The sequence below is a fragment of the Crocodylus porosus genome, unplaced genomic scaffold (assembly GCF_001723895.1).
Source record: "Crocodylus porosus isolate Cpor-Errol unplaced genomic scaffold, CroPor_comp1, whole genome shotgun sequence".
NCBI lineage: Eukaryota > Metazoa > Chordata > Crocodylia > Crocodylidae > Crocodylus > Crocodylus porosus.
Genome location: NW_017728949.1, coordinates 16,080,414 through 16,094,850, shown reverse-complemented (window position 1 = coordinate 16,094,850; position 14,437 = coordinate 16,080,414). Strand labels below are relative to the sequence as shown.

The window sequence follows — 14,437 nt, the reverse complement described above, 5'->3', positions numbered from 1 at the left end:
AGACCGTTTCAGGCTGGACATAAGGAAGAATTTCTTTACTGTCTGAGCCCCCAAGGTCTGGAACAGACTGGATGCTTATCTTGCTGGGATCCTATGACCCCAGCTGACTTCCTGCCCTTTGGGCAGGGGGCTGGACTCGATGATCTCCCGAGATCTCTTCCAGCCCAAATGTCTATGGAAATCTACGAGATCTATGAAAGTCTAGGAGAGTGGTACCTCTGGTTGGCCCTTGCACTTCCTGGGTCAGAAAGAGCTCCTTGATTACAGTTAAGAAGCTACATGACCAATCTGACCTAGCCGAGTGTTCCTTCCAATCTGTGTCCAGGTACCATGACAACCAAATCCCTTGCATGCATGACCTCTGTCAGTTCATAGTTTCACAGACTGTTAGGGGCTGGAAGGTACCTTGTAGATCATTGGGTCCCATTCCCCTGCACTAGAGAACTCCAGATCAAACTCTTTCCCTCGTTCAGAGGCCTGTAGTAAATGCCCACAGTTAGGTCTCTCTCACTTGTCCCACCCGTCTGCCCCAAAGCTTGACCCAGAGCAGTTTCAGGCTGCTTATCTGTGGAGCCAATGTCAGCCCCCAAAAAGGTGTAGTGCTCCCTCACATACAGAGCTACCCGTCTGCCTTTTCTCCCTGCTTAGTCCCTTCTGTGCAGGGTATAGCCCCTACGGCTACGCTCCAATCATGTGAGGAGTCCTACCAGGTCTCTGTGATCCCTACCAAGTCTTAGTGCCCACTAGAGAGCAAGAGGGCTAGCTCCTCCTGCTCATTCCCCATGCTTCTGGCATTGGTATACAGGCAGCTGAGGCCCCCAGCTGACACCCTTAATTTCCTGAGACACTGCGGAAGAACTCTTCCATTAGCATTTTCAAAAACAGTTATCTTAGTGTCTTCCACATGGGAACTTTCCTGTGTGCCAGACCCCAGGCATGCTCCACTAGGAGTTTCCCTGTCCCTCAGCAAAGTCAGTTTGAAGCCCTGGCTAGTAGATCAGCCATCCTGGCTGAGAACAGGGACTTACCTCTCCACGTGAGGTGGATGCCATCTCGTTCCAAGAGTCCCCTCTCCTGGAAGTGCTTGCTGTGGTCAAAGAAACCAAAGCCTTCATGGTAGCACCACTGTCAGAGACATCTGTTTACTTCTTCCACACAGCCTTCCCTCTTGGGTCTGTGGCCTGCAACAGGGAGCTCAGAAGAAAAAACTGCTTAAGCCCCCAGTCCTTTGAGCCCAGCCTCCAGATCCTTGTAGTCAATAAAATGACTATGAAGGTACTAATATACCTGGCTTTAAGTAAAACAAAAGGGAGAGATGTGAAGTTCTACATTATACAAACAAAGGCACAAAAAGTTAGAAGGATGCATATAACGCAGGGTAAGCTGGAGTTGTGGTATAAGTGTGCTTAGTGCTTGATTTTTGTTCTTGCATAATCTGAGTCTTTGTGATTTGCAAATGCAGTTGTACTGACACTCAGTGTTGTATATGCACATTCTAATGATCTAGGAGGATTCTCTTGGGTTTGTTTTCCTAGTAGAAAAACATACTCCTGAACAGACATTCAAATTCTGGGTCCCTGAAGAACAGGGAACTTGGAGTACAGCTAGAGGGGGGGTAATGGAGGAGTTAGGGAGACCTGTGCACTAGGGCTGTGTGAAATGGCTATGTTTCGTTTTGGTTTTGGATTCAGCATTTCGGAGGCACAGTGATTCTTTTCAGTGTTTCAGATCACTGTCCCATTTCGATTCAGCCAAATCTGTTTCGGCGTTTTGACACTGTTTTGGTGTTTCAGCCATAGGCTACGATGGGGAATCACTAAAATGACTATAACTTTGTAATTTCTTGCCTGATTCAGATGACAATTGTAGGGATGGTAACCCTTTCTGAGGGCATGAAGTTTGCCAAGTTTCAAGGGAAAGGTGCAGGGATTTTTGTGAAACTGCACCCCAAACTGTTCAAAGCAAAACAAGTAAGCAGAGTGGTATCTTACATGGGGGTTGTGTTCTGAAGTCAGTGCGTAAGGCAAAAATCGCGTATAGTTGAAATCACCCTTCCCACCAGGCTTCGGTGCTGAGCAGCCACTGCTGCTGCAGGGCCCGGACAAGGCGGGCACGGCGCCACACAGCCTGTGCACGCAGTGCAACAGCTGCGCCTTCCGCACGCACTCCTCGCCCCTCTTGTCCTCTGCCGCCTTGTTCCACCAGGGCCGCCAGCTGAGTGTGAGTGAGCTGCCGCCCCCCAGGCATGCCGGGACATGCAGGCTGTACCACATGGTGCCGCGCTACGTGCCATGCCCCGGCCGGCACCCAGTGGCCAGCCCCAGCAGCTGAGTGCGTATAGCTGAATTCGTGCAAGTTAAATGCGTGCAAGATGCGACTCCGCTGTATCACTTCCTGGCAGTGGCAGCCTGCTGTCATCCTGCAGGCAGATCTGGGGGTCTGCACCCTCTGGAAGGAGTCTGGTACAGCTCCACAGCCCTCTTGGGAGATGCAGACCCCTGGATCTGCTTGTGGGATGACAGCAGGCTACCACTGCCAGCTGGGGCCAGCAGCAGCATTGGGTTCTTCCTGGCACTCAGCATGGGCTGTGCCAGACAGACTCAGGTGCTGGCACTGGCTCCAACTGGCAGTGCCAGTATGTGGTCATCCTGCATGCTCTGCAGCTGGTGAATACAAAGCTTTATTCCCCCGGGAAGAGCTGTGAGAAGTGATTAGAGAGCTGGGGGAAAGATCAGGAACTGGAGAATTGAACCAGAATGTTCAGGGACCTAATCGCTCCCCCAGCTCCTGCTTTCATTCTCTAGCTCTCTGATCACTCTCCCAGCTCTGTCAGCAGCAGCACCGCAGTCTTCCCAGTGCTCAGCACAGGCCGCACTGAGCAGCAGCCTGCTGAAACCTGGTGTGCAGATCCGGGGGCCCGCACCCTCTGGGAAGACCTTGGGAAATGATCAGAGAGCTGGGGAATCAAACTGGGAGCTAGATGTCTATATCAGAGCAGTCCTTCCCTGACTCTTTCCTCTCCCTCGTCTTAGTTTTTGTTTTTCCCTGCAAGACCAGCTCCAAAACTCCAAAATTCTCTGAAACATTTCTGAAATGTTTTGGAGCTTTCCGATTTAATTACGGAGTTGTTTGGGAGCCTTCTGTTTCAATTTGGATTTTGTGTTTTGGGCACTGAAATGGCCCAAAACACCTCTGAAATGAAACGGCTGCTGAAATTTTGCACAGCCATACTGTGCACACATCTCAGTGTGCTCTACATGCTACCTCAGTCTGGAGACAGATGGCAGCAGTGCATAGGGAAGCCCTGATTGGCTGAGTCAGACTGTTCAACCTCAGCTTGCATTTTTCTACGGCACAGTGCACAGTGGGTATGTTCTGCTCTTTGCTGAGCTGCAGCAGTAGAGTCCAGCCCAAGCAACTCACGGTCTCCTGGAGGAAAGAGCAAAACATCTTGGGATGCTGGAGGACTGTGCTGCGGTTTTTCTCAGAAGTATTACTCTGAGTTTGTCCTTTGTTTCCAGAGCAGGTCTGTCATGGGATCACGTAGGTGTCCCGTGACTGGGATTGAGATTGACAGAGCTGCCAATCACCAGGGCAGTTGAGGTGCCGGTTGCCAGGGCAACCAGGCGAGGCAGGTGGCCAGAAGGGGACAGGGCCGGGCCTTTATAAACAGCCCAGGCCGGAGCTTGACCAGCAGTTCCCTTCTGGCGGCCGCAGGAGCAGGAGCTCTGCGGCAGGGCTGAGCAGCCTGAGTTGGCGGCTGCAGCCTTATCTTGCTGACTGGCTGTGATGATGCTGGGGACGAGAACACCCTAAAGGGAGATAGGGTTGAGAGCCCTGGTGGGGGCTTGGTGTTTACATTATGAGCGGGAAGGCTCTGTTTTTTGTGTTGTAGCCAGTTGGTTCAAGTTTCGGTTATAGTTACCGGAGGACCGGGTGAGGCTGTAGGGGTGTGAGGAGGCCTCACGGGAGTTCCCCAGCAGCTTGGGGGTTCCCAGTGCCCAGCAGGAGCACAGTGCCAGTGGGGCACAACTGTTTGCGCCGGAGTGGCGCGGTGTACGGGGTTTGGACCCCAGCCCGTAAGGCTGGTGTTTTGCCCAGTGGGGCAAACGACCCAAAGAAAGGTCAAGGGGCCAGGCACGGCTGCGGCCACCTGAGCCCCAAGCACAAGGAGCGCGGTATAGGCCCAGAAGGGGGGCAATGGCCGTGGAGAGCGTGGCATAGGGCCCAGAAGGGGCGGCGAGCATGTGCAAAGAGCGCGGCGTAGGCCCAGAAGGGGGGCAACGGCTGCAGAGAGCGCAGCAGAGACCCCAAGAGGGGCAAGAGGCGCTAGAGGTGCGGCAGAGACCCCGAGAGGGGCGAGAGAGCCCAGAGGTGGGCGAAAGGCCCTGAGGGGGTGAGGCAAGCCCAGGGGCACCAGGCTAGGGGTGCTGGTGGGGAGACAGGCCCAGAGGTGCCAGACAGGGCATAGGAACACAAGGACCCAATATTGTCCACAAACAGCTGCGAGGCTTGGGGCGTGCTAAAGGGGAGGTTTGGAGGCATGCATAGCCCTTAAGGCAGGGGCGCACAGAGGTACCCCATATGGAGTAGGGCCAGGAACATACGTACTGTTCGGCAGGGGGATAAAGGCAGCCTCCCATCTAAATCTATTTGCCATCAAAGTCGTGGCGGGCGAGAATCCGAGGGTGCTGAGTCCACCTTGAGTGATGGTAGGGGGAGCTAGGGAGTTCGCGGCTGCTCCTAGGCCCCACTCCCTCACAACGTCCAAGACAGAAATACTGAGAACATACATTAGCTCAACATACATTAGCTCTTGATTTGTGTTAGTTCCCTTCAGCTGTTTAGTCATCAGTTGTAGAAGTTGTTTTCCTCCTTTTTGTCTAAGCTCCTTAAGGATTCAGATTTGTTCACAATGCAATCCTTTTAGAGGTATTTTATTCCTGTGAGGGTAATTGCAATATAATAATTGTATTTCCACAAGCAACAGTGGTTGCATAAATGTTTGTTATGGGGAGCTTGCTGTTCTTCCCACTTTTTTATAAATTGTTGGCCACTGTTTCTTCTTTCTTTCCATTTTTTTTTACCAGGGAGAATATGTGTAAATGTGGATATTTGCAAAGCCAGCATATAGAAGGCACTCAGGTCAATAAGAATGAGAAATGGAATTATAAGAAACACACAAAGGAACTTCCCACTAATGCGTTTGGGGACATTCAGTTTGAAAATATGGGGAAAAAAGGAAAGGTAAGTGACCACATATTTTAACTCCATTTCCTCTGAAAATGGCCAGTGATCCCCCCCACTTTTTTTTTTTTTTTTGTACTACACTTCATAAAATGGCAAGCAGTTGTAAAGGAGAGAAAATAATCACAGGAAGGAAACGAGGTGTAGATTACTCAAACACAGGAACCTTAGACTTGACATCTAAATGAGCAGTCAGACTTCAAATCCAAAGTGCTTAATTTTCAACTATTAATGTTGAAACTGGGAAAACCTCTGGGGTGCTATTTTAGATATACAGCTGCTTATTTACATAATTAACATAGCTGGAGAAAATATTTCTAGCTGAAAAAATGTAAGTGAATAAACTCCATAAAAAAATTTGTTTTTTCCTCAGGTTATTTTAAATGAAACACTTTTGCAGGGTAGAAGCAAATAATTTTGTTTTGAAAATCTGGGATATGGGGGGGAAAAAAGATCTTTGTAATATTGAAATTATTTTTATTGTAGAAATTATTAGATTTTTTTTCCCTATGAAACGTCTTCCAGGAGAAATTTCCTTTTTATGAATAGGGTATGTAGCAGGACATAAGCGTGCTTGCCACTTTAAAGGGAGCCTCCACAATAGTCAACAGGTGCACTTAGGCACATTTAGGTGGTCAGCTGATTGCTAAGAGCCAGCCTGATTGGAGGAGAGCTAGGCAGCTTGGGTATAAGCCCAGACCCAGGGACATGGGCTCCGAGTTGGAACTGGGGAGTTCTGGAGACGAGCAGCAGCTGTTGAAGCATTCCTGGGAAGGGGTGTTGCTGGGCGAGCCTGGAACACAGTCCTAGGACAGCTGCAGGCATGCACACCACTGAAAGCTGAGTAGTAGGCTCAGGGGAAGCCTTGTTGTCTGAGAAGCCCTACCAGGTGGAGGCCATCAGGGTCTAAGTAACCTAGCTGGACTTGGCTGCTACTCCCCACTAGGCACTAGGGGCAGTTTGCCTCCCTGAGAAAGAGAGAGGGGAGTACCGGAGGATAGGGCGAGTTAATAGGGGCAGGAGTAGGCTCCAGAGGACCCCAGCATGGGGTTCTTCAATATAGAGAAGGCTGCACCCAAAAGGGCTAAATTAGTGAAGACCCAAGATAATTACAGCCTGATATGTTGCCTGGTGCAGCAAGTATGAGAGCCTGGCTGTAGCTGCTTGAGTAGCTGGAAGAAGGCTCAATGAGAACAAGGGAACTAGAACCTGGGACAGCCCAGACCTGGGTTTTCCAGGGTGAGAGGACCTGGGAGAGCAGGAGAGGAGCTTGAACCCAGCTCTGTCCTGAACAGATCAGCATGAGAGAGAGAGAACGCGAGCCTAGGGTAGCTGTGTTTGGAGGTAGATTAGAGCATGGGGAGGTGAGCAGCATGGAGAGGGCCATGACTCTGAGAAGGGGCCCTAGAGACTGTGGGCCATAAAGGGATGTTGGAATCTGGCAATGGTCAGTCTGGTGTCCCAACTGGCCCAACCTGGGGCCAAGGCCATATTGGCCAAAGGTCCCTAATGTAGCAGGGACTACAGATGAGGGGTGAGGGCCTGGACACCAGGGGACATATGAAAGAAGTCCTAGATAACCCCTGAAGGCCACAAGGACATGAGTTACCTGGCATGAGAAGATATAGGATGGATGAGGGTCAGCCCTGCAAAATTGGTAGGCTCTAGGACAGGGCTCTGCTGGTCCATTGGTTCTGGGCATGACCTAAAAGTACACCCTGCTGGGGTTGGATGGTGTGGTGGGGCTGCCTGTGGCAAAGTGGTCTCTAGGAAATGCTGCGCTTGTGCCACCCCAGCAAAAGGCGTGGATAGGGTGCCTTAAAGCCTCAGCCTCCATGACCTGATTGGTTACCCCTTTAATGGGGACAGGTGTGGAGTGGGCAGAGAGAGGCTGGTGATCACCTAGATGGCCAGCAAAGCTGAGAGAGGTCTGTAGCAGTTCTGAAGACTGGTGGGGGATAGAGCAAGGGCCTGGGCATCAATGACCCATGTGAAGGAAGCTTAGAGTACAGCTGGAAGTTCAAGAAAATGGATTGAGGCCTGTAGTCACTTGGAGGGCCTTTGAGGTTGAGAGTCTGGTAACAACTCAGAGGGCCCGAGAGACAGAGTAAAAACTGCAGTTATGTAGAAGGCCTGTAAACTGAGAGTGGGGGGCTAGGCACACCCGAAGGAACCGGAGTCCCAAAGGAGGTATAAAGTCTGAGTCCAATGGGGAGCAGGGTGGAAAACTCCAAATAGGGACTGAGTAATGAAGAGAGACCTGTAAGTGGGTGAGAACATGGTTCAGTGGGGCCAGGACAGTAAGTACTTAGTATGGATGCTATCTGCAAGGCATGGGGCATGGTAAAGGGGAGTTCAGAGCCAAGTATTTAGGCCTTCATCCTCAGGTGATTGAAAAGGGTAGCCTCCTGCATTTTTCTTTATCTATTTACATCAAGGCATGGCAGGAGAGCACAGGCAGGTTGTCCAGGACAGGTCAGTGATGGATGTGACACAGGGAGCTCCCCCTGTCACAGGGTGCATAACCCTGGCAGTTTCTTTGACCATATTACTTTTATTTCTCATTTCCTAGAGACCCATGGCCACCTTAACAAAAACAGACAAAACAAAAAAAATTAGATTTCCAAGTCAGGCTACATCCCTAAACATTCCTGAAAATGAAACCATGAAGTTTTCAACATTCTTATATAATATTTAGTCATTTTTAACTATGCATAACTGAAGGGAATAATTGGTTGGGTCAAAGATAAGATGAAGGTGGTGTGTATCGAGCATTGCAATGAAGTTGGCCGTGATAGGAAAAAAAATGATTCAAGAGGGCTCTAAGGATTCACAAGAAGTTGAAGTTCACAAACTGTTTGAAAATAAAATAGAACTTTACCAAAAGCACACGGCCTAAGCTGCAGATTGCAGCTTGTGTGTGCATGTTAATGAAGGTTCTTCTTGTCTCTGCTTTCCCATGGTTTCTATTATAAATGTGATTTGCACTTGAGTATATGTGGCTCTCTGTTTCAGAAGTAAAGTTTTAGTTCTTTTGTTATTTGGCTTGTTCTCTAAGTGGCTATATGAAAGGCTCTGTGAGTGAGTGTGTTGGCAATTGCTTTTGTAAGTACTTTTTAAGACAAGGATTTTGTCTTGATGTTGATTCAGTGTTGCGTAGGAAGTTGGTTCAAAGATTGGAAAACCAGCTTGTGGTACAATAGTCTATATTCCTGAAGAGAGATTCTGCTCTGTTCTCTGCCAGGTTGGGGTTTCCTAACAGCAGACTACTTCATAAACATTTGTGCTGTACCCTACATGGGGAGGTGATGTTGAAGGCATGTATATTTGTAGCAGGAAGCCATTCTGGGGCCGAGTACATCACTGGCCTGCCCCTTGCCTAGGGCAGTCCGCCCTCACTTACCTTGTATGCCTTTTGATGTTACCACAAATCATTGTCGATGAGTAGGGGGTGCATGTGGGCATACATGCGCGCCCTGATATTGGCAGTGCACCCCCTGTGAAAAGCGCCGCTAATGCTGCTGGCAGTGCCTGTGGGTGGTCACCACTCACCACCCCGTCTCCCCACCACCAACACCATTGGTGGCATCTGCAGGCAGTCCCTGATATGCAGCGACATCTGCAGGTGGTTGGCGACTGTTGGTCAATGCTTGCCACCTTCCACTGCTGACACCGCCATGCCTGTTGTCTGTGGGCAGTTGCCATGCTTCACCAGCCTCTGGTGGCATGCATAGTTCATACCAAAAATTGATGTTTACATGCAGGAGGTTGCACATTTGTTGCCTTGATGCCTAGGGCCAAAACACGTGGCTCTGAATCTTCCCTAATACCATGTCCCATGTCTTGCAGATGGCTTCCAAAATCACCTACAACTCCCCTAGCCCCTTTTCTGGGCCACACTCGGCCTCTCGCCCAAACTTGGTCTACTCTGTGGGCCTTGGGCTCCTGGTCACACTATTCTGCTTCTCACTGAGCTGCTCCCTCTCCAGTCAGGCTCTACTCTACACAGCCCTATAGTTCCCACCTAAGCCCTACCCTACGTGACCCTTCAGGCTCACTGTGCCCCACACTGGGTCACACTCTGGCCCTTCCTCTGGGCCTTTACTCTGGGCCTTACATCCCTTAGACCTCAGGCCCCACCCAATAGGCCTTTGCCTCTCTCCAGACCCTTCTCCCTCAGGGTCCTGGCGGCGTTACAGCTGGATGCTGTTCTTTCAAGGTGTGCTCCCCAGCCTTTCCTCTCCATGGGGTACCTACAAGGCAGGAGGGAGCTGAGGCTTTCCTTGCCTTTCACCAAGGAGGCACAGGTGTGGCATTTCCTGGAAACTGCCCCGCTGTACCGGCCAACCCGAGCAGGGTGCAGTTTCAGGTCTTACCCAGGACCGAAAAGAACCTTTTCTGCTCCTATAGTTCCTATCTCAATCTCCAGGTGTTAACGGAGCAGCAGTCCTCAGGCTGGGCAATGTTAATCCTTCAGCTCCCCAGTTGCAACTGGTGCTACTGCTCCGTGGGTCTGGCTTATACTCTGACTTCTCAGCCCTCCTCCAATCAGGCTACCTCCTAGCCATCAGGTGATCACGTAATTGAGCCTGAGCCCACCTGCCAGCTGCTCCGTAGCCTGCCGGCACCTCTTAAAGTGGCAGGCACCACTTGTGCCCTGCCACAATGTTATAGAGCAGCTGGTGGAATGTAGTTACGTAAACAAACAAAGACAGTAGAAAGTATTATTTGTAGCATCATTATTTGATGGCTTGCAGGAAAAAAGTGTTGCTATTGAATTTGAATTTATCCCAACACTATACATTCAAACTCTGGCCAAGGGAGAAATCTGAGACTGATCAGGGCATATATTATTATTTGCCTGCCTCTGCCATGAATCTTCCCCTACCCCCTCTCTCCCCCACTTCTTTGAAAGTGGGCCTGAGCATAATAATTCAGAAGGGGCTGAAAATATTTTAAAAAAGAAAATAGATTAAATCCAGGGAAGCTTACACTGCAGTGCTGAAGCTGTGGGTCTTGAGGAAGATTGCAGGATGGAAGGGTTAATGGCAAAGGAGGATGATAGGGAAAGAGATGCTTTGTGGAAAGAAGAGTTAGGGATTACAGGAAGCCAGAGACCAGGATAACTACTGGTTCAGCATTCTTCTCCGCTGTATGTGTGAAGGTCTTCAGGGTCCTATTCTTCTCAGGTCTGAACTGCTCTCTGTGTCTCCATAGAAAAAGGCACATGTTGGGAGCCTTGTTCTTCAGGATATTTTAAAGTCACTTTCTATACATTCGAATGTGGCAGAACCCATGTCCCATGTGTGTTTATGTTGGCAGAACCTTGAAAGTTCCAATTTAAACCTTTGAAAACCAAAAAACAAGACTATAAAGTATTCAGCACCCCCCCCCCATGTGTGATGGGGGATATTGCTATACTTGATGTTTTTGTAGGTCTAGCTTCAAGGGAGGTGGACTGGCTGTGTATTGGGGGCACTCGGCTAGGCACAAGGTACATCTTGGGCTGAATAATCAAGAAAGTATTCAGACCCCCAGTGAGCTGTTGATGGTCATATATGTAAACAGCAGCAGAGCAACTTTTCCTATGTGAATGGCTTCTAAATTGCCAATATTGGGACTGGTAAGGTGATCTAGGGGGAGTAGCAAAGTAGCTGTATGTTATAGTGCATGGTCTGGGGGTAGGGAGATGGGGAGAGATACATGATTACATATGACTGATTTACAGTTACTGAAATTACTATGGAATAAAACTGTCAAGATTTTGGAATATAGGCCACATTTGGCACTGTTCTCACTGGCTCTATTAGTTACCTGCTTCAAACATTTCAGTGAATGATCATGATCCACATTCTCCTGTAACACAGTATTTAGGTAGAGAGGGGAATGGAAGGCGTAGTTATTCACATCATCCTTTTATGTTTGGCAGACCACTGTAATGTGTCAACTACAAGTCCATGTGATACCACAGCTGACAAATAATCATGAGCACCTTCCAAAACTATTTTTTCAAGTTAACATGATCAATTCAGAGATAAGGTTGTCTAGTGTTACTTCATTCCTTTCGGGAGTTAACAAAATTCATTACTTCAGCAAAATACGTCATTTCTTTCTGCAAGTTGTGTTCAGCAAAATTCAGATCTCTGAACAATGGAAAATATTGTTCAGGTAAACACCAATAAAAGTTCTTGGGTCATGCCTTTGGAGACAATACAGAACATGCCGGGAGTAAAGTATGTAGCACTTCTTTTAGTAAGACAAAACTTGGGTTTATTTGAGGTGTACTAAACAGGAGCTATATCTACCTATCTGACACTCAAACAATGACCCTGCTATACAAACAAAATTTAGGTCTGAATTAAAGCTATACACATCTATAGGAGGATAGTAATCGTCTTGGAGGAATAGTGACCTCCAATCTCCTTTTCACAGTCCTTACTCCTTCAAGCCGCTCCAACTAATCCTCTGGCCCTTAGTACAGCTACATCAAGCACAGTGAATGCAGCTGGAGGCACAGTTTAAGGGTACCCTCATTTGTAACTTAACTCTTTTTATTTTTAATTTTTTTAAAGGTTTGAGTTATGTTTGACCTTGCTGCTCTAGAATGGTGCTGTGCAGAATATCTCCAGGCAACCTTCATTTTGTTTTCTCTGAAGGGTGTAGTCAGTTTAAAGCCACAGCGAATGGTTGGTAGAATAGTTTTTATACCTGGTTTATGTTCAGAATAAGGGTTGGAGGAAGACATTGAAGAAGGAGAGGCTTAGCCCGTTGAGGGCTCTGTTGGTTCCACTACTGCTTGTGATGGATGCTGCTGGCGCATATGGAGCCAGAGGCAGCTGGTCTCCACAGCAGTTTGTAAATATTAAATGTAAAAGAATACAGTGCAATGACAGCTGAAGTAAAGCAGTTGAAGTCAGGAGGTGCTACATGTTCTATCCTTTAATCTTAATAATGCTTTACATGAAAAGTAGCAGAGATAGAGGGCAGTTCAACACAAGATGTGATACTGTAACTGATCCATGTTGGTCAGCACAAATGTTTGCTTGTAAACACTGCAACCCATAACTTGTTTTGTTGAAGTGCTGCAGAAGCACATCCTCTCTTAAATCAATGTAGCAAGTTGGCTTATTCTTGTATTACAACTTAGATTCTTGCATTCTCTACTTTAAAGGCCCCAATTTACTTTGAAAAAAGATGGTAAATATTTAATGTCTGTGTATGAAGGGACCAACTTCACATGTTCTTTATTACATAACTTCTGAACCAGTTTTCTTCCTACTTGGAAGTCGTCTTTCCATTGGTAAGTTTATAAAAAGAACTGAAGGTGGAATATCTGACTCTAGTTCTTCATGTAAAAGAAGATTAAAGTAATCCTCCCTGCAAAACATTATAGGCCTGATGTAGATAATGAAGGTGTTTAAAAAAGAAGTTGCAACCATCCTTTTATAATAGCATTCTTAATATAGAGGTTACTACTAGCTCCCTGGCTCGACCCCTCTGCCCCTGTAACCTTACTGCTTGATGTCAATGGCAGTGATCATGGCTGGGTTCAGGAATCTTTCATGAGAAACTCTTCTGAAATAACAACATTCTTGGCTCAATTTTCATTCTCCCAACCCTCATCTGGTCCTAAGAAAAAGTCTGCACTTCCCTGGTCACCAATATCTAGTTCTTTTATAGATGTTCTTTTATAGACACAGAATCAAGTACTTGGGAATGGTCAGCAATTTGAAACAGGAGTATTTTTAATTAAGGAAGCACAGTAAATCAAAATATAAAATCCAAAAATTATCATTTTTCTTCTGGAGCTGCTTAGAAACGTAATTCCTGAGCCTGGGCACCATGGTGCTAGGTGCTGTACAAATCTTGAAAGGATGTGGCAAACACTTCAGTCCCATTTATTAAATTGTCTGCATTACATGGACTTGGACAATGGAAAAGCACAGATTTTCCAGCCCTCTATAACCTCACTTAGATGTCCAAATATATGCAGTAGCCTCTGAGTACAAATTGAGATAGAGGATTCCACAGCCTTTGTGCCTCACTTATGTCCTGCCAAACCAGGGACTGATGCAGCCTGCCATGACCTGGTTTGCTGTCATAGTCATCCCTGTGCAAGGCTGAATCATTCTCTGTATTTGAAAGGCCTCCCAAATACAGTGTTTCTCTCTCTACAATGTCCCAATTCTCTCAGTTAGGCTAGGTACAGGCATTCAAAAAGCTTGGGGTGGAATTGATTCAAGTTATATAGTTTTCTGTAAATGGCATAGTTTAGAAAGGTAGCAAACAGAACACAGAGTTGCCTTGTTGGGGTAGGGGTGGGGAGGGCAAATCTTAGACCAGGTTCTGTCATTTTAAAATCAGCATACGTGTGCTGAACTGTTCTGTTACAGTTATAGACTCGTTTCTGATCACTTATGCTGGTAAAAGTATACTGTCTGTACCTGGCCTAATTCTAGGAGAATTGTGGACTTTGCCTGCAGAGTCCACACTTTCAGCTCCAGGTGTTTTCCTAGGTACATCTTCCACAGCTCATGTGCTCTTCTGGGAAGGGAATTGCATTAACAATCTGTTAACACTGAGACTGGAGCATGAACTTCAAATAAAGCAGCACAGTACACAGTATGGAGTTACGGCTTAGCAAAAGGATGCTTTATGAAAGGAAAACTTGCACGTGACTTCTGTTTCTTCTATGAAGAGAAGTATAGTTCCCTGTCCAAGCCTTTCTGTGCACTATCTTTTGTCAGTTGTCTTTTGTCAGTTGTCAGGAGGGATATCAAAAAGCCTTATCACACCTAGTATGAATTTGGTATAGAAATGGCTAATTTTTCATTTTCTATCGAGTAGAAAAATATCTCAATATATCGTGTTGATGCAAGTATTGAAGTGTGATGCAAACATAGAACCTAGTATGACAGTTTGGTATGCGGGCAGTGTCCATCCTGTGTAGACATCTGCCAAGGAATGCTGCAGATTTCTAGATGAGCCTATGCATTACTTTCACAGGAGTAAAGGACCTAAGGCTCCTGAGGTATAGATCTGTGGGAGGAGGGCTGGGGACCACAGAGAATACAGACGATAACAAAAATGTCCTTGAACTTATAGATTCATAGATTCATAGATTCATAGATGCTAGGGTCGGAAGGGACCTCAATAGATCATCGAGTCCGACCCCCTGCATAAGCAGGAA

The 14,437-nt window shown here is 47.3% G+C and overlaps 1 protein-coding gene across 1 annotated transcript in view; it reads left to right on the top strand.

Moving 5' to 3' along the window:
* Nucleotides 1-14,437, top strand: part of TRPM8 (transient receptor potential cation channel subfamily M member 8) — a 122,854-nt gene that overhangs the window by 16,198 nt on the left and 92,219 nt on the right. Inside the window, exon 3 of the mRNA XM_019554547.1 lies at nucleotides 5,091-5,247. Within this exon, the coding sequence (XP_019410092.1) occupies nucleotides 5,091-5,247 (157 nt within the window). The remainder of the gene's footprint in view (nucleotides 1-5,090; nucleotides 5,248-14,437) is intronic.